Source organism: Aptenodytes patagonicus, chromosome Z, assembly GCF_965638725.1.
Source record: "Aptenodytes patagonicus chromosome Z, bAptPat1.pri.cur, whole genome shotgun sequence".
Taxonomy (NCBI): Eukaryota; Metazoa; Chordata; class Aves; order Sphenisciformes; family Spheniscidae; genus Aptenodytes; species Aptenodytes patagonicus.
Window position 1 is genome coordinate 1,805,341 of NC_134982.1, and position 24,421 is coordinate 1,829,761.

General features: G+C 44.3%; 1 protein-coding gene across 1 annotated transcript in view; it reads left to right on the plus strand.

Moving 5' to 3' along the window:
- Positions 1-12,760, plus strand: part of LOC143172834 (methyl-CpG-binding domain protein 2) — a 44,259-nt gene extending 31,499 nt beyond the window's left edge. Inside the window, exons 4-7 of the mRNA XM_076362655.1 lie at positions 319-409; positions 1,170-1,347; positions 10,005-10,145; positions 12,291-12,760. Coding sequence (XP_076218770.1) covers positions 319-409; positions 1,170-1,347; positions 10,005-10,134 — 399 coding nt within the window. The 3' untranslated portion in view covers positions 10,135-10,145; positions 12,291-12,760. The remainder of the gene's footprint in view (positions 1-318; positions 410-1,169; positions 1,348-10,004; positions 10,146-12,290) is intronic.
- The last annotated feature ends 11,661 nt before the right edge of the window (positions 12,761-24,421 follow it).

A 24,421-nucleotide genomic window follows, 5' to 3' on the forward strand; every position in this document is an offset into this window, starting at 1 on the left:
ATAGCTGCTGATTAGCATTAGTGTTGGTGCAGCTGTTCTGCTCCAACGTGCAGAGCTGTCTCCAGCTGGAATTATACACGCTGCATAATTCCATACAAGCATGTTCCCGATGTCTAAAACTCCATCAGCAGATAGGATATTACCTTTTCGGTAGCTTATGTGACCGTTAGGTTGACTGTTCTGCAAGCTGCTAGGCACTGTCTGTCTTTTATTGTTCTGATGCTGTTTTGATCATGAATGCTGTTTATTTCCATGAGCTGACTTAGGGTTTTTTTTTTTTGCTATTTCTAATGAGCGATCTCGTTTTCTCTTTTTCAGCTTTTCTGGGAGAAGAGGCTACAAGGCCTCAGCGCATCGGATGTCAGTGAACAAATCATAAAATCCATGGAGCTACCTAAGGGTCTTCAAGGTATTGTGTTCACTTACTGCAGTTGCTTTAGATCCACAAAGTTGTTTGTGCTTAAAAAGGGCAGAGTTTTTGATGCTCGTAACAAGTTTTCAGTTTACAGACAGATTAAGTACACTTCAAATTGTAAATGTTTTTGCTGACAAAATACCTCAGTCTCCAAAACTATGTTTATTTTTAGTTCGTTTATATAGTTAATATAAACCACACTTCAGAACTGCACTCTTATTGGTGAAAGTTGATCTAAAATATGTTCAAGTCATAGTTCAAAATTAATAACTTTGTTCCACTGCTTGGGAGATTTTCTTGGGAATTTGAGTGTTGTAAAAATCTCCGGTGTTTATTTTCCAGAATTAATTTCATACCTTGGAGTGTTAAAGCAAAGGCTGTGCTGGTGTGGATTAGTACCATGAAGCTGCAAAGAAACTATTTCAATATGTGACTGATAAATTTATGATGTGATCATTTTGATTAATCATTTTGATTAAAAAATTGATGATATTGTAATTGTTAGTGTAAGCGAAAAACCTAGCCAATTTTAGAAATGAGATGCCTTTTGAAATGCTAACTTATACTTAAATGAGAACTGTGCTATTACAAAGCCATTTTTAAGAACTTGCACTTAACTGTTTAGATTATACAATCATGTATCCAGTGGCAATTATATCATGAGTGTACATAACCTTACAAACTGAGAAGAGCTCTGCCACTGGAAGTTACATATGGAATGTGAATGGCAACTATTCAGTTATCTTTGTTTTAGGAGTTGGCCCAGGTAACAATGACGATACCCTGTTATCAGCTGTTGCTAGTGCTTTGCACACCAGTTCTGCACCCATCACGGGGCAGCTCTCTGCAGCTGTTGAGAAGAACCCAGCTGTCTGGCTTAATACATCTCAACCCCTCTGCAAAGCTTTCATAGTCACAGATGATGACATTAGGTAAGTTTCATAAAGTCTTAAGTAAAACAAAAAGCAAGTTCAATTACAGTAAATGTCTTCCTGGATCAGTGCAGTCCTGGAGATAAGGGAAGAGAAGCGTGAACATTTTTCTTGTACCTGTTGATTAGTTCAGTAACTTGAAAAAATGAAAACCTGGGTTTTTTCTTTGTGGTCAAAATAGTAATATAAAATATTCACTAAGGTATGAGTCGTAATCCACATTTTCTTTCCCGGGAGAGTGCCCTAAACAGTAAGCTATAGTCATGATCAATATTGGCTTTCTTCCTTCCCATTTCTGGTTTAGTTAATTTGTTGATCTCAGTTAAAAAGTAAGTAATTCCGACAAAGGAGAATAAGAATATTCCCCTATAGCATATAGCTTTGTGGCTAATGCACTCTCTTAAAGTGGGAGGTTGGGATATGATACATGAAGGACACAGGTAGATCTATTCACATATGGGCAAAGATTTTGGTTTTTAATAGCTGCACTGTTAATTTTCAAAGAAAGACGCATCCGTTTTTGGGTACTAAAAGCAGGGGCTTCAGCACTGAATTTCAGGGTTAGGACTTGAGTGAAGAGAGAGATTTCTTGTTGTACTGACTAATTGCCAGAGTGTGGCAAGACAAGGGACACAGTCCTGTCATCCAATTTTTCTTAGTATTGCTTAGCATGAATCAACACATGGGATGAACGCTGCCTTTAGTATCACATTTTTAGTTAAATTCTAGGTTGCATAGGGTATCCGAAGACCACACTTGGATCTTGCCACTTAGTGGAATTCACTCGGCACCAAAGTCCACTACTATCACTTTTTTTTCTAAGACCTAGGTGGCTAGCTGAAGCTTCTGCAGAGCTAATGTTAAGGTCTAAAATTATCTGATTATACTTTGCTTTATTTTCTTAAACATCAGCTTGAAATGCTTTCAGAAGGTGAACTGTTCTTGCTTTGTTACAGGGCAGGATGAGAAACTTTCTTAGCATATTTGACAATGTTTACTATTTATTGGAAACAAAATTCCTTTTTTGTCTTATCAGTCATTCAGTTGTTTTTACAAAGCAGATTCTAAATTTGATGTCGGACAGTACTGGCAACTCAGGAAGGACACGGATTCTGAACTGGAGCAGCTCTACCTCTATGAATATGCTGCCAGTTCAGTGTCTCTTCTGGTTCATGACTTCGTAGGCAGCTCACTACAAAAGGATTAAATATTCTTAGAAGTTACCTTTTCGTACTGTTTCTGTGAAGCTGGCTTTCATTTTAAGACCATCCAGAAAACACATTGCACGAAGAAGTAGTATCAGAATACAGCACCTGTTTTCACTAAGGAAAGCAGTACTAAGGAAAAGTTTGCCATTGGCGATATCTGGTAAGGTGCCAGCATATATTCTTTTGTACTACAGATTCTTCAGGGAGATCATAGCAGTTGTTTACATCTAATGAAATAACTGTCAGCTTGACTCATGTTTAACTTGAACTATTCTTGGTCATGTAATGATGGTAAATCTCTTTCATAATCAGAGTAAAATGCAAAATTTCCTCTTTTGGTTCAGCACGTTTGCTGGGAAAACATTAAATAACTTCCTGTAAATGCATGGTTAAGAAACAACTGTGCTTCCTTATCACTAGGGACAAGCACCTATTTTTTTTCTCAGTTGTGGGATACACCTTCTGAATAGTTCTGAGCCTCTTAATGCTAGTCCTGTGGAAGGTACATATGTAAAAGGAGTATGGTGTGGTTCCCAGGAGTATGGTGTGGTTCTCAGTGGTCTTTACATCCAAATCTTAGCCTCCTGAGGCAGGCTTTTACAATTCCCTATTAACTGTCTTCTCCCACACTAAGTCTGTGAGATCATTTATCTTGAGACTGCTGCTTTGCAGCTTCTATTTGTATCTTCTTTCCTGACCAGCATCTAGTTATGTTCTTTGCAACTGCGCTGTTGAGTTGCCTCCATTTCCATGAAAGGCTAAGACTGACAACCTTTGTGTCTCTGCTAGATAAATGCTTTAACCAGCTTCTCTCTTTTGGGATGAACTGGGGAATGGTATCTTCTGAAAGTAACAAATAGGTGCATTGTTCTTTCTAGTCGTGCTTAGGTGGATGAAGTTTTGCAATATATTATAAAATTCATTTTTGACTCACATTTTTGTTCTGTTCTGCTTCATAGTCCAGTCTGTCATTCTTTTCAAATGTCTCTCTTTAGTGGGATTTTCTAAAGCTTATAGTTTTCAGGGGATTTATTTTCCTAAAGCACATAAGTCGTTTCTGAAAATCCCACCTTTCAGTTTTCAACAGCCCTTTCTCTTGCTCAGCCTAGGTTCTTTGCTGAGCACTTACCATCACCCAGTAGGTTTTGTTCCTGAGCTTTCTCGGGTATCTTGACAATTACCCTTTTCAAATAGCATGGTAATGGGACTTCTGCTTTTACTTGTGGGTAGCCGTAAACTGTTAAATTTACCAAAGCATAACAATTAATGTGGTATGCCTGGCTGTGTCATGCTCTGCACAGTGGTGGGTAAGAAAAAGTACCTGTTAATCTGTCCAAAAACTAAGCTGTATTTACCATGAGACAGGAATGGAGAGTAATTCAAGTTTAATGCTCTCTAAGTTTGTTTGGCATGGGTTTAAGAATGTCTTCATCTTAAGCTCTGTGAACCTTGATCCAAGCCAGTCAGCTGTAGCTTAGTCCCTCACAATATTCCTCAATACCCTGTCTCAACAGTTGTTAATTTCTGCTGAGAAGGGAGGAGGAGATGGGAAAGATCTATCGGAAGTGATGTGTTGGAGAGGTGTATGTGTAGGGGGGAATTAGCGGATGCCCCTAAACCTGAGTTTAATATAATACAGCAAATACAGTCAACATACTAGTAATTAATTCCCCTTTCAGCAGCGCATCTCAGATCTGGTTAGTGGAAGACTTCTGGAATCCCTGCTGCTGAGAAACTCTAGAGTATGTTTTCCATAAGAACAGAGTAAATGTTACTGTAAGCACTTACGGTGATGGTTCTCGATTAGACTGTCTCCAAAAAATGCTATATTTGTATGTGCTGGAAGAGCAGGGGAAAACGGGTATTACCTCCCTCCTGACACGTAGGGAGGTGGGATTGGAGTTCAGACAAGGACAAGCTGGTTCTGTGGACTTTTCCCATCTAATCTGACACCAATCTTAAATGTAAAGATACCTTTGTGTTTCTGCTGCAGCTAAATGCTATTACTAGAGCTATATGCAATTTTTGATTTTGATGACAGAGTAGATGTTGGCGTGCCAGCACATAAGGAACTAAATCAAATGGAGCCTCAATAGATTTAACAATATAGAAAAATAGATGGAGAAATCAGAGGGGAGGTTGGCACAGTATCGATAGCTTGATTGCGTACAGTAGTGTGGAATCACACGTCTTTAAAACATGCACACATCACTTAGTTGTGTGGGCCGAGAAGAGTGCAAGTAGCGAGGACAAATAAAATCGTTCTAAGCACTAAGGAAATCACTTGAATGCAGAGCTATACACAATCCTGTTGTGTAAAGCAGTTCTCCACTGAAAATAAGGTCAGAATTGGAATTAGGGGCTTGTGGATTTCTGTGTTAGGAGTAATGTGTCTTTAATTTTAGCTTGCTCTCGAAGGCAATAGTACTTAAACTAAAGGATGAGGATTGTGTCTTGCTGGGAGGAAGGCTGAAAAGAGCACGTGGCCAGGGAGCTGCTTAGCAGCAAGTGATGCAGCCGGTGAGGTGAGAAGGATCAGCACAGGCTGCTGCTGCGTGGGAGCTCCATCGCCAGGATGGTGCCGGGGAGCTGCGGAGCTTAAGGACTGAGGGCCGGTAGCGAAGAGTGGGCACTTGTGAGCAGCACGTTTGCCTTCCCTGGCAGCACTGCTAACCCTGTTGACTTAGTGGGCTAAAGCAGTTTTACTGAATATTGCTGTGCTAAATTAGCATAAGAAGTCAAATTAATCAATTGAATGGCGATACTCTTAAGTCCTAGAGTTTTACTTAGTGTTAAATATGAGCACTTTTTATTAGTAGTGTTTTCTTGCTGTTGGTTCTTAAACATTTGCTCTTGGTAGTTCACAGGCTTTAAAAGTCATATTACTTGTATAAAAAGAGCTATGGTTTTAATACTTAAAAACTCTGTTTGCTAGAAGACCAGACTCTTCAGGACTGGGAGCGCCGTGAATTATATTTTGGTTGTTGCTCCCTGGGAGATCAACTAGCTGGCTGAAAATCTGGAAATGAGATAACTGGGGAAAGCTATGTCTTCACGTGGGTTTGGGATGCAAGACCTGAGAGTAACCTCCGGAGAAGGCCACATACACTGTAATAGCGAACCTGGGCCCTTAATAACAGAAGCTAGTCCGAGATACAGAAAACTGGCTGTCACTTCCGTGCATCGTGAGAGTTAAATACTACAGTCATATGTCCGAGATGGTAGGAGGGAGCTTGTTACAAATCAGGATAACGATTCTGAAATCTAGGACAGGCTGAGCTTATGCTTCAGCATATAAGTTTTTCAAAACTTTATCAACATAGTTAAGTACATTTAAAAGAAGATCTCGAATAAAAGAGCCTAATGAGGTGGTAAAGCTTATGATTGTTTTGTGCCCGACACCTCAAAGTTGATATATAAGATACTTGCTGGCCTTTATGTTAGATTCCATGTCTGGACAACAGACTGACTGAAGAGCAAAGCAGGGGAGGGCCTTGTAGCACCAAGAAAGAAAGGATGTTCCAGATTAATTTTTTGTGTGCTTTCTGGCAAGTGCATTCTCTGATACACATTGATGTTACGAAATATTCACAGCCTAGAATGGGCCTCCTTTCTCTCCTAGCTCAGCTGTTCGTGGCTTAATTCAGGTTACTGAGTGGGTAAGGTTGTATAAATGCCCTGCGACTTATTGACAAAGGGAGGACTGATGATTTCCCGTATCTTCACTGGATATGTGATACTTCAGGACTTTTCCATGAGATACACTTAAAATGCCCAGTGACCAGAACCATGTTCAAGGAACATTTACGTTTCATTCTTGATCCATTCTTTGTAAGAGTAGGGAAGCGTCCTTACTGTGTTTTAGTTCATTGGAATGTTCTTCGCACTCTAAAGGGGAGCTTTATATATAAAGATATTCCAGCAGCTTTCTTCTCTCTGATTTGGTCATTCAGGCACTTTTTAAAAAACGCTGTCATTAGATGTTTGTATTTATTATCATAGCCTAAATTAGCCCTGAGTAAGGAACCACCAGGAATCTAGGGAAGGGATCTGCTGGTGTAAATGGCTATTAACTGTATGACTCCATAATCTTTGAAAAGTCGTGGAGATCGGGGGACGTCCCAGAAGACTGGAAGAAAGCTAACGTCAACCCCATCTACAAGAAGGGCTTAAAGAAGGATCCAGGAAATTATAGGCCCATCAGTCTTACTTCAGTCCCTGGGAAAGTTATGGAACGAATCCTCCTGGGGTCTATCACAAGTCAAATGAAGCACGTGATTGGGAAAAGCCAGCACGGATTCACCAAGGGCAAATCGTGCTTGACAAACCTGATCCCCTTCTGCGACAAAGTAACCTGCTCGGTTGATGTGGGGCGAGCGGTGGATGTTGTCTACCTGGATTTCTCCAAGGCTTTTGATACGGTTTCCCACAGCCTCCTCCTAGAGAAACTGATGCGTTACGGTCTAGACAAGTGGTCCGTGCGGTGGGGGGGGAACTGGCTGACAGGCCGCACCCAGAGGGTGGTGGTAAATAGCTCCTTTTCAAACTGGCAACCTGTCACAAGTGGGGTCCTCCAGGGATCGATATTGGGCCCAACGCTGTTTAATATCTCCATAAGTGATCTGGATGATGGGATCAAGTGTACCCTGATGAAGTTTGCTGATAACACCAAACTGAGTGGGGAAGTGGACACTTCGGAAGGGAGAGGCACCCTGCAGGAAGACCTGGATAGGCTGGAAGAGTGGGCTAACAAGAACCTTATGAAGTTCAATGAGGACAAGTGTAAGGTCTTGCACTTGGGAAAACATAATCCAGGAGTGCAGCACAGGCTGGGATCTACCCGGCTGGGGAGCAGCTCTGTGGAAAGGGGCCTGGGTGTCCTGGTGGACAGCAAGCTCAATATGAGCAAACGGTGTGCTGCTGTGGCAAAGAAAGCCGACAGGACACTGGGTTGCATCAACAAGGGCATCACCAGCAGGGATAAAAAAGTTGTTACCCCACTCTACTCAGCACTTGTCAGGCCGCACCCAGAATACTGTGTTCAGTTTTGGTCCCCGCTGTACAAAAAAGATGTGGACAGGCTGGAGAGGGTCCAGAGAAGGGCCACAAAGATGATCAAAGGACTGGGAAGCCTGCCATATGAGGAAAGGCTGGGAGAACTGGGTTTGTTCAGCCTTGAGAGGGGAAGGCTTAGGGGAGACCCTTTCACATTGTTCCAGTATTTAAAGGGTGGCTACAAAGAAGATGGAGACTCCCTTTTTACAAGGAGTCACATGGAAAAGAAAAGGGGTAACGGGTACAAGTTACTCTTGGGGAGATTCTGACTGGACACAAGAGGAAAATTTTTCACAATGAGAACAATCAGCCATTGGAATAACCTCCCCAGGGAAGCGGTGAATTCCCCAATGCTGGACACTTAAGATTCGGCTGGACAGGGTGCTGGGCCATCTTGTCTAGACCGTGGTTTTGCTGAGAACGGTTGGACCAGATGATCCTTGAGGTCCCTTCAACCTCGTATTCTATGATTCTATGATTAACTGTAGTCTGAAGTCTGTTACGATGGAGTTTGTAGGCTGTGGATTGTGGAAAGATCCTACTGTCTTAAAGTCAAAATTCTAAAGCCAAAAAGGGGAAAAATAAAATACGCTTAAACTATTTATTTTCCATAATCTTTGGCCAGTTCATAGTGTATTCCAACAGTGAGATGGTGACAACTTTTTATTACTGATTTTTAAAAAAATTGTATTTCAGCTTATGTGTGCTGTTGGGATCATTTTCATTCCATTAACAAATACTGGATTTGCTACTCTGACTTTTATTTCTCCTTTGTCACACAGGTTCTGCAAAAGATAAAGCATCTTTGGTTTTGTTCGGTTCTCTGCCCCAGGGTTTGAATGATCACTCTCTAGGCATTGAAAGTTAACAGCTCTGGGACAGTACGCTGTATATTGAAGATAGAAAACAAGGATAGAAAACAGCTGGAAGATAGAAAACAAGTTCTGTACTGAACTGCTAGCTTGTTCATTTTTTTTCTTCCTTTTGCTATCTCTGTAAGCAGACAGCCTCCTCTGAAGTACTTAGGGAGTGCTGGTAGTGGTTGCAGCCGTAGAACTGAATAGCCTTCAAGGCTGGTGCTCCTCAGAGGCTTCTGTGGAGCATGTTGAATATCACTCCTGCTCTTCTAAGATTTGATATTCTTTGTATCTGTCCTGCCATCCTAAATAGCCACAGGGAGTTTGCGGCACTAACGAGTGTTTTCCTGTGCCTGCTTCTGATGAGTTCTGGCCATTTTTAAGCATATGTTTTGCTTCAAGATTTTTTTTTTTTGGAAAACACAGCTTGATAGAACAAGCGGATTTTCATGTAAAAAACCACTGGGTCTGATGCAAAATTTGTGTTCTCTTGGGAAAACTTCAAAAGAGGACTTCTTGTTTTCTGGTAACATTTGAAGGCTAAATATTACCTTCCAAACTAAACATTGAGTCAAAATATCTTAAATTTATATTGATATCAAGGTAATATTTCTGAATTAACTTTCCCCAGGGAAACAAATCTTTGTTTCAGCAGAAGTTGCTGCCATCTTAAATGCATCACTGACTAGTAGGTAAGACTGAATAGATAGGTGGGAGTAATTAAATAAATAAATGGAAACAGTGAAGCTCCTTGAGGTTCTTCCCCTGCACACGCTCTGTGTGGGACTTGGAGTTGGTTCTTTGAGCACTTAGAAACCGACTCAGTGTCCCACCGTCCTGTGAAGGTGCTCCTGGTGTACACACCCTTAGGTTGGGAGAGAGAGAGAGATTGCCTCAGATATCCTTTACAATGCTCATGACGGGAATCTCCTGCTATGATTTTCAGTGATCTACCCTAAAATGTCTCTGCCAAAAAAGAAAAAAAAGAACAAAAGAAAAAAGCCAGTCTGACAAAGATGGTCCAGTGGGATATTGCTCCATTAACTTTCTGTTTGGTCTTTTCAAGTATCTAATCTGAGAGTGGAAGATCGTATGTCACACTGAATCCTTCTGTCTCTGTACAAGGCAAAGTAAACCATGCATGCTAAACCAGCGAGGTTTGTGGCTCAGAGTACTCTCAGTTTTAGCACCAAGCACTGTCTGTGTGCATGTGTAGGTGCAAAGGTAATAGAACTAGTAAACGAGTTTAGAGAGGTGGTCGGTGCCCCGAGCCTGTCAATGTTTAAGAGGCATTTGGACAATGCCCTTAACAACATGCTTTAACGTTTGGTAGGCCCTGGAGGGGTCAGGCAGTTGGACTAGACGATCGTTGTAGGTCCCTTCCAACTGGAACTGTTCTATCATATTCTGTTCTAAGTTAAAATAAGAGTTGAGAAACCAGTTCTGGGTCATTGTTTATGCCAGTATTATGCTCCCAGCCTACTAGTATACTTGAAGGATTGACGTTTGTGCCCCTTCTTCCCTTCTCTCCCTTCAGAAAACAAGAAGAGCGGGTGCAACAAGTGCGCAAAAAACTGGAGGAAGCACTAATGGCAGACATTTTGTCACGAGCGGCTGATACAACAAAAGATATAGATGTAGAAATGGATAATGGAGATGAAGCATAAAAAGAAATCAGGTGAGTCAGATCTCCTGGAGGCACGCTCTGAGATTTACCTGTCTCAGCCGGGCCATCACTCAGCAGTCATTCAGTGGACAGTAGCATATCACACACAAGCAGTCCTGCTGTCTCCCCACACGTATGTTAGCTGACATGCACTGTATTGGCAGAACACTAGGCTGATTTTGCATATATAGACATGAATATCCTCGCATTAGATGCTACACAGATCACCAGGGAGGAAAAAACAGTGGTTTTTATCCTTTACAGCAAGGGCCCAGTCTCTAGAAACGATTGCAGGTATATTTTCTGGCACTTAATACTTGATGTGAAACTGGGGTAAGGCAATCAAAGTAACTGGCCTTTTTCTGTTCTTCAAAATATAATTTAGTAAAATTACACAAGTTCCTGAAACTTCTCTGTTTATTTTTAAATGGATAATACCTCTACAAATTAATTTTCCAAGGCATCTTCGTGTATTTTGTACCTCTTTACAGTACTGATCTGTGGATTTGCCAAACACTTTCTTAAAAAAATCTTTCTCTTTTAATCATCTGCAGAAGAATGGCAATTCATTCTCTTGTTTCCATTGAGCTCATAGCGCTCATTTATGAAAAGCGCACAGCTTTGAGATCTGGCCTTTTCATAAGGAGTTAGCAGAAGTTTTAACAACTAAGAATTCTGTCTGGAGATGGTTGTGTAATTTTAAAGGAATTAATTTCATTTTTTAGTTCTGGAGTTACTACCCACAAGGGAAAAGAACATATGTATTTCCTATTTGACAGACACAAAGGAGTTAGCTTTTATACAGCTATGAATACTACGTTCAGGTAACTTGCAGACATGGGATGGAAGTTTCCAGGCTGTGACCTGCTTTAGCAAGGCTGCTGAACATTCAAACTGGTATTCAACCCATAGCGTAGAGTGGTAATTCCATGGCATTTTGGCTCCCCCCTGTATGAAGAAGGTGAGCCCGGTGCACCCGACAGCCAGCTGTTATTTTTGCACTCAGTGTCTGGACTGCGCGCTAGGTTAGTGCTTCAGATACAAGGGTGTGTTGCTTGAGCAAATTCTTATAATTGGAAAGAAAATGTGTTTATAATGTACCCACCAGCCCCTGAATACTCATGTTTCTAATGCACAGTCATTTTTATTACTTACAGTGTCAGTGCAACATAAAGGGACATTTGATCTCTAAGTTGTGGACAGAGCTATTTGCCAGTGTTGTTTAGTCCACTTAACAGGCCAGTAATCTCGATGTTTTCCAGGCTACTGGAATCTTTTAGTTACTTAAAGTTACAGCTATTTACTATTAAACTCTTAATCCCCGAGTATTTCTCCTGTAAGAGTCTAATTATGGATAACTTTAAAGGAAGTCAAGAAAGAACAATGGTTTAAGATGTGAAATTTCAAACCTTTGCCATTTTAGAATCAAATTGTCAATCTGATTTTTTTAATTTAGCATAAAATAATTATTTTGTAATGGAGTCATACATTTATTTAGTTTTGCACTGGTACTGTGGTTCTCTGCAGAAATCAGTCGGATCAGTAGACCTTGAGTTTCACCAACTTGTGAACTCATTACCTATCTACATGTACGTAGCCAGTGTACATGTAAATGTACATGTGTTGGCTGTGTTCTGTAAAACTGCTTTTTTTGCCCTGGTGGCTTTAATTACAGACTTGAACAAGATTTTTGCGTAAGTGGATTAGTTAACGTGAAGTAGCTTGAAAGAGGCAAGGTTTTGTTTTTCCTTTGTACAGAATAACGTTCCAGTATGATCTTTTTATATTAAGAAACTTTTTATGTACGCATTATGCTGTATTTAAAAAGCAAGAATTCAGAAAGTGATTTAAGTGAAGTGCTGCAGAAGCCTGGGTAATGTGCCGGAGGGGACGAGGTGAAAGAGGCTGGATGCTAAAAGCGTGTTGGGTATGCGGGTTGTGCTTAATGGAAAGGTAACTAGGCGTCGGTGGGACTCCTGACAACTGAGTAGCCACGTACATTGTATTAACTTTTTGTTACCCGCTTACCAGCTGTTTATGGTGTGCTCTTAACGTGGAACTGAAACACGGCTGTAACTGCTCCAACAAAGTCATTCTAACTGATGCAACCATCAGCCTTTGCTTTTCCAAAAGGGATGATTTCTTTCTCTTTTACAGGTACTTTTAACTGACTTGTCCCGGGAGGAACTTCCTAAAAGACAGAGGCACTTTCTCCTTCGGTCTTTCGTTATAAGAAGAAATGGACCCATGCACATTTATATAGCTTTCTAATAGCATTAAAACCAATGCCTTTTTTAGACTCCTATTTTTGATGTATATATCTTATTTGAAAAGCAACTTTATTTTGTGTCCTATGACTTAAAGTCCTTTTTTAAGTATCGAACGTTACCCTTAATCTAAAGCTGAGCTTTTGATGCCAGGTTGCAAACCTACTGGAATTATATTGCCTGTACTAAATATTTGTTTTTCCTGTGGTTTTTAGTAAGGATGGATCAGGAGAACAGAATGATTTCCCAATTAAAGATTATTGTGACTCTGTATATAAACAGATTTTTATACCTATGGGTGAAAACACCTGTACATTCTTCAGTCATCACTGTAAAGATAAATAAATGATTATATTCCAAGCAGTTGAAAACTGTGTTGCGTTGTGGATAGAGTAACCAAAGAATGTCCCTGCTCATGTTTCAGTGTTCCCTTGGCCAGATACTGGATAGGCTGGGAAAAGCGTTTATCAGCGAGTACTGTCTCTGCCCAGAGCACCGCCTCAGGAATTCTGTCTGAACTGGGGAGCAGTTGCGGATTTTTCAGCCGAGGTGAAGGACAGTTGCGTATTTCCTCTGAGAAAGAAGACTGTCAAAAATAAGTAGCCGGCATGACTTTACGGAGTTCTGCTTTGAGGTCGAAGTGAGACTGTAAAGAAAGTGTCTCCAGTGCCGAACGCAGCAGGTGCCGAAACTTGGGCTTGTTTCTGTCTGCCTGGGCGAAGCAGTTAGGACACCAGGATGGCCTACGGCACTGCAAAATTTCTGTGACGTGAGTTGGGTCTCGCACAGTTAATCAGAAAACTCAGAAATAATCAAAAAAACTGAGCAGGTTTGCTTGACTTCCCTGGGGACTTAAAGACTAAATTGCCTGGCAGGTCAGAGCAGTTCCAAGGTTAGAATAATGTCTGCTTCTCCGTGACGAGTAACGCATCATTCTGCTCCGCAGCCCACGGCAGGGGAGCTTTTCCATCGCCTCTGGAGTCCTTCTTCTGTCCACACAGTACCGATCGCAAGAGGGAAAGGGGAGACAGGTGATCTTGCTGCAGGATTAATCCTGGGACGGGTGCGGGCTGGGAATCAAGACAAATCATCTTTTTTTTTTTTCCTGAAGTAGCTTCCTTCAGCTTATAGTTGGGCAGAATAAAAGAGAATAATGGATCTGGTCTTTTCCAGCCGGGTCACAGACTGGGGAGCGATCAAACTCTCTCCCCAAGGAAAGAATGGAGCCTGTTACTAACAGGCTTCTGTGAACTTGGAAGGAAGCCACGTTCCCAACAAATAATCATTACTTGATGGATTTCATGAAGATTGCTTTTTGGGAGTGTGTGTATGCTGCACTACCCAGTAACTTTTCAGAACACAAGTTAAGGGTTTGACAGATAAAACTCATGAAGTAGAACTTGAGTGAAGATGAGTGAAAACACATCACCGTTGATAATTAGTTGAATTTAAGAACAGTTTTTACTTGTTCTAATTCCAGAGTGGTATTGCCTAATTACTGATCAAAGAGTTCATGAACGGGGATGTGAGTGACTCCTCCTGCGTAGCTGTCCAATGCAGTCTCATTTTAGGGATGAAAATGCCAGGACATTACTCTCCACACGGCTGCGTGTTGAAGTGCAATAAAACCGGCACAGAAGTGGCTTTAAAAGGCTCTTCCCCATTAAAATATTTCATGTAAGAGCAAAAAGCAGATACAGCTCTTTCAGAAGAAAGGTTACTCTTAATAGTAACTGTTTAGCTGTGCCGTGTAGTTTTTTGCTGTTCGTTACACCAATATTAACACTTAAAGCCCTCGGGGTCGGGGGTTGTCCTGGTCTTGCACCCAAAACCTCCGGTACTGCGTGTCCGGACTGCGCTGCCCCCGATCGTGCTTCAGCGCCTCCCAAGCAGGTGCAGAAAGCCATGCCGGCTGTCGCAGCTCCTATGACGTGTTGCTACGCTATTTAACACGTCGTTCTATTTCTTGGTGATGTCTCGTGTCACTTTTTTTTTTAGGGGGTAACCACCGTGACTGAAGGTAGCTGAAAAGCCTTGGGGGAAGAAAATGCCTCTCCCTTTTAATGAAAAGATGTTCTCTGTCAAAACTTGAAAGCTTTGTATTAAAACCCAAGAAGTCGCCAAAGTTTGGACTCAAACTTGACAAAAGAATTTCCAGTAATGCTTTCGTCACCTTTGGGTCAAAATCGTGGTTCTGCCGGAAGCCTTTCTTTCACCCGTTGGCAGTAAGATGGTATTTTGGTACTAAAAAGATGGGTATTAATCCACTACAGTGGTGGCTTAGTGATCCTTGGAGCAGCTTGGAATGGAACGATTTTCTGGGTTTAGTGATACTTTTCTATCTGGAAATCAGCAAGACCGCCGAGAGGGAAGGGCATCGCTCCAAACCCCGGTGGATCTATCGCACCTGTCCTGGGCCGCTCCTGCTCTTACCTTTTGCACAGGGATTAAATGGCTTCGCTGGTTAACGGGTGGTGGGGATGGTGGTGGCTACGGGTTATTCAAGATACGGGATTCTACATCCCGACACCTCCCCGCCCCTCGGTATGTGCTAACCCTCATTTCATGCGCTCCACAGGGACGTTCCTTGGGCTCCCAACTAAAGCCAGCCCCCTTTTGAGAAAATAATGCCGAATTCCGGGGCCAGAAGAGAGGAAGCGTGGCATGCTATAGCTTAGTGCTCGGGTCACCACCTGCCGCTGGAGGGACCTGGGGTTGAGGGGGTGCCTGAGAACTGCTGGTGCGTTTGGGGGAAGGAAGGAGAGATTTATGGTTTGATGCTTCTTCAGTTGCAAAAGATCATTAAACAACTTTTTTTTTTTTTACATTTTTTTTTTCTGGGAGAGAGAGAAATAACTCTAGAAAAAACTGGGTTAAAGGCATTTACCTCTGGGCATGTAAAAGCAGTGATCTTCCCTATTCTGCCTGCCGTGCTAACGACGGCAGTCTGTCGCTGCAGGAGGGAGAACGGGAAAAGACTTTTCAGGTTCCTTGTCCGCCTCACTGCTGCTGCGAGCAAGCTTGTTTCCCTCAGACCTTGGCCGGGCAGGGTGCTGCAGGGCACGCTCTCCGGTACAGTACCTCGCCATAGTCCAACTGAATTTGAATTTATCGTTAACAACCTTCATCATTCTCTTATGCCCTTAAAAAAGTAGATTATTAATAATTTTGGCTAATGTTTTAGTATTCTCAGTGTCACTTAGCTTTATGCTGTCATGAATAAATTTGACAAACAATATAAGCTGCAGCTATGTAAAATTCTGAATGCACTTTTTCATATAGAAGCAGGCATCAAAACAAGAAAGTACGAATGATTCCGTTCCTACTGGAAGGAGCCTTTCTTATTCGAAGAACTCTGAAAGTTCACAGCACCCAGGGCTCTGACACCCAGCCTGTGCACATTCACAAGTCTGCCAGCCGCTTTCAAAAACAAACTCTCAACTAGCTCAAAACCACTATTTTCCTCTATTTTCTCAGTATTCACTGGACCAAGAACACCCAAAGCACCGCCTGGATCCAAGGATTAGCTCTTCCCATCTGCAGAGCAGACGATTGAGCCGAGGGCTCAGCAGCCCCTTTATTTGCAGGGGGGTGGGAAAGGGAACTTCTTGTTTCTCTTGACAAGCTGCTGCCGTTCCATCGGTGTCACTTTCTGCTCAGCTGCATTCTCTGATTTAGCCACCACAACCACGTTGCATTATAAGGAGTGAAACGATGTCTCTGAGCATTAAGGTAACTCCAGGATCGTGTCGTACCAGGTAGAGAGCATCTCTTGCATGCAGACAGCAATTTGCAAATCCCATTCCGCGAGTTGCGATTCCCTTCGCGTATTGTAAGAATTAAAGGCTTGGCAAACACAAAATGTGCTTCGTGAAAGTTTTCTGTCCCTTCTCCCTGCCTCACTGTAGAGCTCGCTCTACCTCTGCCACCAAGTATGTGCAGGGAGGAAGGGTGTGATTAGGTTGCCCGCAAACTTCTGGCACGTGAGTGAGTGCATCTCTGTGCAAGCGGAGTTTTCCTCCCAGAGCATTAAACCTGCCTGCTGTGTACACATTACAACACTCGTTTCTGATTTTCTTTCCAGCAGGGACGTGTTCACCTGCTGGTTTATGTTGAACTTTCTGGTAATAAATATGCTTTGCAACTCATGCAGGTTATTTAGTTGCTACAGTTCCTTAAAAGGTGAGTCAGTTCCCTTCATCAGTCGCTGGGATTCCTCCTCCTCTCTCTTCCCCCGTCCCGATCGAGGACTGCTTTGTAAAGTAAGCCGTTAAAGGTACCTTTATGAAATAGCTGTATTTAATGTGAGATCAGCAGTTTAGGTCAGCATCCTTGAATGAAGGAGGAACCAAACAGTTGCCGCCATCTCCTGTTTGTAGCTCTGCCCTGGATAAACTGGAGGTTGCTGACCGGAGAACTGTTTGTGACCAAAACTCACCCAGATCTCCCCTCCGCGGTTATTTGGATTTTGTTTACGTCACCTGCCTTAACGTTTCGTCCTTGGAGGAACTAAAATATGGTCTAAATTAGGCAATCACTTGTATGTTGAATACAATATTTATAGTGTATTTTGTGCATAGAAGTGGCTTGTTTTTCATACATGGGGTAGCTGCAGACTTCCCATGGGTATACTCTATTTGCCAGGATCAGACCGTAGAGATTCACTGGGCACACTTAAAGAGAAATTAAGATCCCCTTTAAATCTGAAGCAGCCTCTTTAATACAACCAAAACAAAATCAGGTGCTCTATATAAGTAGTTCTTCCTTTGTGTTCTCAAGGAGCTGGGGTTATTTCTCAGGCAGCAAAATGCTCAACTCTCCCTTCTCCTTCCTTTGCGGTTTGGCTGGGGATTAAGCCCAAAAGCCAGCTTGAGAAAAGCCATGGTGCAGAATACATTGCCACCTTCTAGAAAAAAGCATGCGCTGGGTCGTGGAGCAAACGGCACCGACGCTGTGCGCCCCTCCTGAGAACAGCAGCAGTGGTCGTTACAGAGGGAGGGGTGTCAGGGATGCAGGAGGTGTTTTGGTGTGTGAGTATGCATCATCTTTCACATCGCCTGTCTTTTGAGGCAGATGTTGCTTAAAAATAATGCAATCGTCTTTTGGGGGTGCTCAAGTTCTCTGCTAAAATACACCTCGGTGAATGAGCAGCTGCTTTTTCATTGACTTCAGAAGAACCTAGGTACACGCTTTCGTTTTTATATCTACACCAGAAAGATTGGCTTTTTCCTAGCTTTTATGTCGAAAGTTTAATGACTTCTCCATTAAAGCTGAGCTCGCTTCATTGATGCATCACTGGTCGCATCTTCAGTGAATTTCCAGTGTTAGTAGCTTCTTCGTTCAGGTGCTTCGTGCAGCTTTGGATGAGAGGTCCACATTCACTGTTAAAACCTGCATTCATGCATTGGTCCTGAAATCAATTAAATGCTAACGATCAAGTAGTCTAAACTGGACATCTACTTAAAAGAGGGATCATAGAATCGTAGAATCACAGAACGGTTTGGGCTGGAAGGGACCTTTAAAGGTCCACCCCCCCCGCAACGAGCAGGGTGCGTGGCAACACATCGCCTGGGACCGGGGAGGGATGGTACCTATTTTTTCCAACAGGATACAAATAAATTGGCCAGACAAGGTGTCCAGGCACTTGCAGCATCGCAGGCAGGTGCCTGTCCCTAGGTTTCCCCAGGGGAATCTTACGGATTTCCCCATTTGTGCAACGAAAAATTACAAGTGACTCCCCGCAGGCTGCTGCACGCTGTCGCAGGCTCCCGCACCCGCTGCCCGCGGCCCCCCGCGGGAGAGGGGCTGGACAGCGGGCGAGAGGGAGCGGAGGAGAAGGAACGGGCACCGGGGTGTGTGTGTGTGTCCCCCGCCCCATCCCGTCCAACCCCTTCCCTTCCCCGGGGAAAATCGCTGCCGCCCCCCGGGCCGGCCGCTGCCCGGGCGGCGATGGAGGGAGGCAGTTGCGGCCGAAGCCTCTAGAGGTCGGTGCAGCTCAACCGATGCGCCCGGCTGCTGCCCGCATCCCCGGCGGCGCGGGCAGCGCCCACCTCAGGCCTCCGACGGGCAGCGCTCCGGCCGGACCTGCCCGCCCCGCTGCTGCAGGCAGAGCTCTCGGCAACCCCCCCCCACCCCCGCCCCATCCGTGGGACCGGCCCCGGGGGTCGGGCTGAAAGAGCCCCGGGAAGAAAAATGGGTTTATCCTGCCCGCAGAGCACCCGCGGGCAGCCGGGGCGCCCGGAGGTCGGGGCAGGAATAGCTGCTCCCAGGGGTGGCCCACGGAGAAATTCCAGGCGCTAGGCAGCAGCAGCCGCCGAAGTTCAGTGTGTTGAACGCCCCTTTTTTCCCAGTCTTTTCCAGAATTACGGTTGTCTGACTTTTGTGACCTGCGTATTGACTGTTCTGGGACGTGCCGTATAAATCCAGCTCTAGAAATTAAGCTGTAATCCTGCTTTAGCGTCACTCTGCGGTACGTGTTCTTGGGCGGGAAAGCCATCAACCAGTTCCCTACAAAAGCCTACACGAGGGAGGGAGGACGGTAGGTAGGTAGATGGTCAGATATGCCAAAGGCTTCAGCTCTGGGCTTAAATGTCCCCATTCTGCTGAAATTCCACCAAAGGACCTCGGCCCTTCGATGCAAAGTACCTTGAGGTCTAAAAATAGAAATGTTTGGAGAAATACAAGGCTTTACTGTTTCAATTATATTGACGGCGGTACACAGAGAGTCTGATTCACAGCCCTCTGAAATCAAGGAAAAAATCAGTTGACTCCAACAGGCTTCAGCTGAGGTTGTTTTTGAAGCCGTTGGAAAGCAAGGCGGTTCTCGATTTAAATCAAGCGGCGGCACGTCTCCGAAGAGCCGCGTCCCGCACCTCGCACAGCGACCTGTGCTCTCCGGCCTCCCCTTTCCCCGCCGTCCCGCTGCCCCCTGCTAGCAAGGGGCAGAGGCTTCCCACCGCCCTGCCTCTGCCGCAGCAGCAAGCCACGAGGGGCCGACGAAAACGGCCATAAACATGTAATTATTTGCACACACGACCTTAACTATAAGACTAATAAAATGTAACAATTAACATTCACAGCCAGAGCCTGCTCGTGCAACCGCCCGGTGACTGACGCCATGACTACGTAACAGGACGGACGGCCAGGGTTCAGGCAGCTTTTGGTTGTTTCCTTGGCGCGTCCAGTTGGAAGGAGCCCCTACAACACATCTGTGCTTCTGCAGGCGGCATTTTTAGTTTGGCTTTTTAGTTTGCAGCGAGCCGCAGAACTCCCAGCTTCCTGACAATCAGTATTTAGCTGTCTATCGAGGTTTTCGGGAGTTCAGCTGCACCCGAGCCGACAACACAAAAGTAACTGAAGCAGTGTCTTACACTCGCTGTATTTTAAAGGGTAGCTGCTTAATATTTTCTGATGCCCAAAGTCTTCACTGAGCCTCTGCAAACAGATTTAACTGCTCGGTGTCACCCACACTACCCACTGAAATGTTAGTAGACCCACAATGAAAACATATTTTTCTTGCTTGAAAAATAAGCGCTCTGCTCCAAAACATTTTGTTTCCAGGTGGCTCTGCTCTTTACGACGTTTAACCAAACTAAATTAAAAGATGAAATCTCTTCTGAGTGAAGGTTTTGAATATTTGGTTAAAATATCAAAGTGAGTTGTGCAATATTTCCAAATTTCTCCTCTCTTCTCTTTTAACCAATGATATTTATCCAGTTCTAGCCAAATTCACAGATTCAGTGACCTTCAACTTGCATGTGAAAGACTCTTCTGTTGTTTTTTTCTCTGTACCCATATGGCTTTCTGTGCTTCTGGAGGTAGTTTGTCATAAACAAAATACTTGTAAAGATTTCTGCTCTACAAATGTTGGGGGCTTTTTTTTTTTCTTTTTAAAAGTACTGTTTTCTGTTCAGCTCTTCTTCTTTAATCTTATGGCACTTACCTTACCTAAACCTTCCAGCAATTACCTCATTGCCTTCCCAGAAACGTTATGAACTAAAGGCTTCTCGTAGGCGTTTTGCTCCGCTCAGCCTGCTGCGACCTCCCCGCCGGCCGGCGCCCGCGGTGTCCGTCTGTCCTGCCTCTGCCTGCGCCCTGCCTGCACGTGCTCTGCTTCCCTTCGGCCCGGCACCGCTAACGCTGCCCCAGAAAGGGCTTTGCCGGGTCCCTGATATTCCTTCCACTCTCGTAAAATGCTCTTTTTAAAAATACGACTGCACTAAGCAGGGATAATACCAGCAAATTCTTCAGGTAGAGACAAGGCTGTCGGAAAAATGGGAACTCAATCCGTTTGGGATTAGGCAGCAATATGCATTTGCTGGATGACTGCAGCGGTAGATCATTTGAGGTAGAAACCCCCCTATCAGCGCCGAGGCAATATCCACCGCATTACCTGCCTTAAACGGCGAGTTCCCACCGACCTGTTTTGCAGGTTTAGGTGCCTCTGGGAAGGTAGGAGCACCGAAAAGAATTTAAAAGGGCATTTGTCAAGCCCAGCTTAGCCAGAAATGCTGTGCACCTTCTTACAACGGCCTGAGGACCAAGGAATTGTTTCCGTGATTTACAAATATTAGTGGAAAATGAGCCACTGGTAAAGCAAGCGTACCACGTGCGTCACGCCTCTCGGCTGCGGCGAGTCTGAGATACAGGGAGGCGATGCCTTTCCCGGGGTTTGGTGGTTGGACTCGTCGAGCTCTCACTGATGCATCGTATCCGTGGGGCTGAAAAGTTTCTCTCCGCCTGACCCCATCAGCGGTTCCCGTTCCGCGTTCCTGCTCCCAACTTCAGCTGGAGCCCCGTGGCTTTCTTGAAGGTACTAAAGAGCGAAATGGGTATGCCGCCTCTTAAATTTTTTTATATTTTTGACTTGTTAATATCTGCTCACGCAGCTGAACGTGAGCTTGGAAAGTAACACACAAGGGAATTGCATTAGCATGAGGCTGAGTAAGGCGTGATTGCCAGGCACCTCCCGCGGGCGCCGCCCTGCCTCCATACCAAAAGGCACTCGGAAAAGTTTCACGCTGAGGACTGAAGGACAAGTTCAATCCAACCCACACTGTATCCTGCAGATGGAATAATGTTTACTACCATGTAAAATGATATAAAACAAATTTCTGAGTGCATGTCCAGCTCAGCAAATAACCTTTATCAATCCTCAGGTTTTCTTCATCTGTTTTGTAAGTTCAAAAAAATAAAAAGAGTCTTCTTGTACCTGTATAATGAACAACGATCTCATACATATCTTGGTTTGGGGTGTGAGAGAAATATTTCCAAAATGTTTTGCTGACAGACGATACACTGCCAACAGCCGATCCATTATGGACTACTTCAGCACGTACTCATCCTCCGTGAATGAGGCTTAGAACAGTATTGATTCCTGTCTCGGGACAGATTTTAGTCTCTGAATGATTATATTGACATTTGCATCAGGGGGAAATTTGTAGTAAAAAAATAAGCACTTGCCTCCCCCTGTCAACGGTGACGTCTTCTCAGAGGTTTCCAGAGGAGACAAGCGTGCAGGAAAGCTCAGATTTGCATCCTCAAATCCAGAGATCAGCAGTCTGAGGGATAATTTAGCATCACTCTGTTTTCGTAAAGGATTCCAAATCTCCGGCGGTTTTACGGTCCCCAATCCCACGTATTTCAACCCAGAAACTCTGGCAGCTTCTGCTAAATGGCAAGAGTTGCCAGCTTAGCAAGAACTAGTCTCATGGTGCCTCCTTGCTTCCTAGCATCTCTTAACCAGTCTCTCATCACTGCGGTGACCCATGACTGTCCTTCCCGGTAATTTAATTGTTTTGTAGAGAGAAGGCCGGCCACCTTGCTGGCCTTCAGCCAGACCACCTTGATGCAGGTTGTGGAAGGCGAGCGTGGTGGGCTGGTGAGTGAGTACCTGGTGGGTTCGAGGTTACCTGCCTGCTGCCGAAGTCGGTGTCGGTGGGTGATGAGGTGGAGTGCCGCGTTATATTCCCCCTATACTGCCAGCTCTGAACGACTGGTATGAGTGTAGAGGTACCTCTTGTTTTTCAAAATGCCGCCTCTCCTATGAGGTGGCCTTCCTTTCCCCGTCTGACCTGCTGGGGTGTTATATAGCTGCGCTCTTTTTTATGTAAGTGGAGAAATGCATGGAAGATATTCCTGAAGTGGTTGGTAGAGGCATTACTGTGGGGGGAATCCAAAAGTAGTAGCATTTGGCTTTTGCAGTTAAAACCACTGGTGACAGTCTTCGTCCCTAATCACTTTAGAAAGCATCTCCCAAACTGTGACCGGGAGTCCCGGGTAGTGCAGTGATCCGGATGGGCACGACGCTGCTCCGGCCGTGCTGCCGTCACCGGTGCTGGGCTCATCACAGCGGGAAGTCCCCTCCAGCTCCCTCTGCAGCCACTGCAGAAAATTAAGCACTTGTGGGTGATGCACAAGGGCAGGAACCAAATAAAAGCACTCTGAATTCTAACGGGAGCGATTGCTTCGCAGGGATTTTAGGTGCACCCCCGGGCAGGGGCCTGCCGCGCCACCTGGGCAAACCTAACAGCCCCTTTGGGTACCGCCAGCCTGCGGTCGTCTGGCGTCCCTGACCGGCATGGTGCTTGGCAAATAAATTAAATAACACCCTATAAAGGCTTGTCTGCGCTCGGAAGTTTGCCAGCAGACCAGTGATGGACTAATTATTCCTGAAAAGTTATTCCAGTGGAGGCCCCCTGTGGAAATTTATTCCAGATTGCAATGATTATTTTTTCATATTTAGCTCAATCCACCTCCAGATGGGGAGAAATTAATGATTTCAGATTGCAAGAGTTCATGCAGGGGTATACCGAAATAACTCTCAGAGAACAATTATTCCAATGATTACTCCAGCACATGTATTTCGGGAAATTTCCCAGCGCATGAGCGCACCCCAACCTCGCCGCCTTCACAGGGATCATTAAAGAAACCAGCTCTGCATTTCCAAGGGTTGGGTCATAAGGGACAAAACAAACGCAACTTTAAATTTTTTTTGCTCTTAATAGAAGAATAACATTAAAATGAAAAGTTTAAAATCAGAAGGTGAAAAAGATAAGGGAAAAAAAAAGAGAAGGAAGCAGAACGGGTTTCCGGGGACAGAAGAATTTTTATCACCACACTTAAAATTAATCAATATTGTCAATGTTTTCCATTTCCAAGGAAAATAACTTTTTCCAATATCTCTCATTCTATGAGTTTCAAGCAAGATGTAATTAATATAATAAATTATCTTTGGTATGAACCTGATGTTTGTTCAGCCAATGCTCACAGTTATGCTCCTGTCATTAGAAACTCCTTGTTCCCGGCACAGAATAACGTGAAACATTTATTTGTATGGGAAAATCCTATAGAGTTTTTATAATCTATACTCGGTTTTATAGTTGGTTAATCAATAAGCGTGAATGCCATTTTTGTAATACTATGATGTAAAATACAATTTTTAAAATGACACTTTTATGGGTGTGCAAAAACACTTTCTCAATTAAACCCCTGGAAACCTTTCAGAGATGTCTTTCATGGCCAGCTTTTTAAAACCCAAATTCAAAATTTAGCAGAGGACTTAAACTCTTCTGCTTTATTCTAGACTGTTGCTTATGGAATTTCAGAAGTAAGTCTTGGATGCTACAGATCATCCGTTCTGGAGCCCCATTTTATTAATGAGAACAGTATAGACCAGACCAGACCAGATGAGAAGAGAAGCGCAGATGCAGGTGCCGTTGTGCTGCGGATGCCCCGCCGCGGAGCACGCCCGGGGTGGGCAAGCAGAGAGGGGCCCGTCCGTGCCCCCTCGCCCAGGCAGTGCCCGAGTCCCACGCAGGACACGGCGCCGGTGGGGTGGCTTTGCGTCCCCCCGGGATGTCGCTGTGCTGGGATATAAACTAGTCAGGCGTTGACAAACCCCACGATAGGGGGTTTAGGGAAGCGATCGTGCCCCTGTACTCGGCCCTGGTGAGGCCGCACCTCGAATACTGTGTTCAGTTTTGGGCCCCTCACTACAAGAAGGACGTTGAGGTGCTGGAG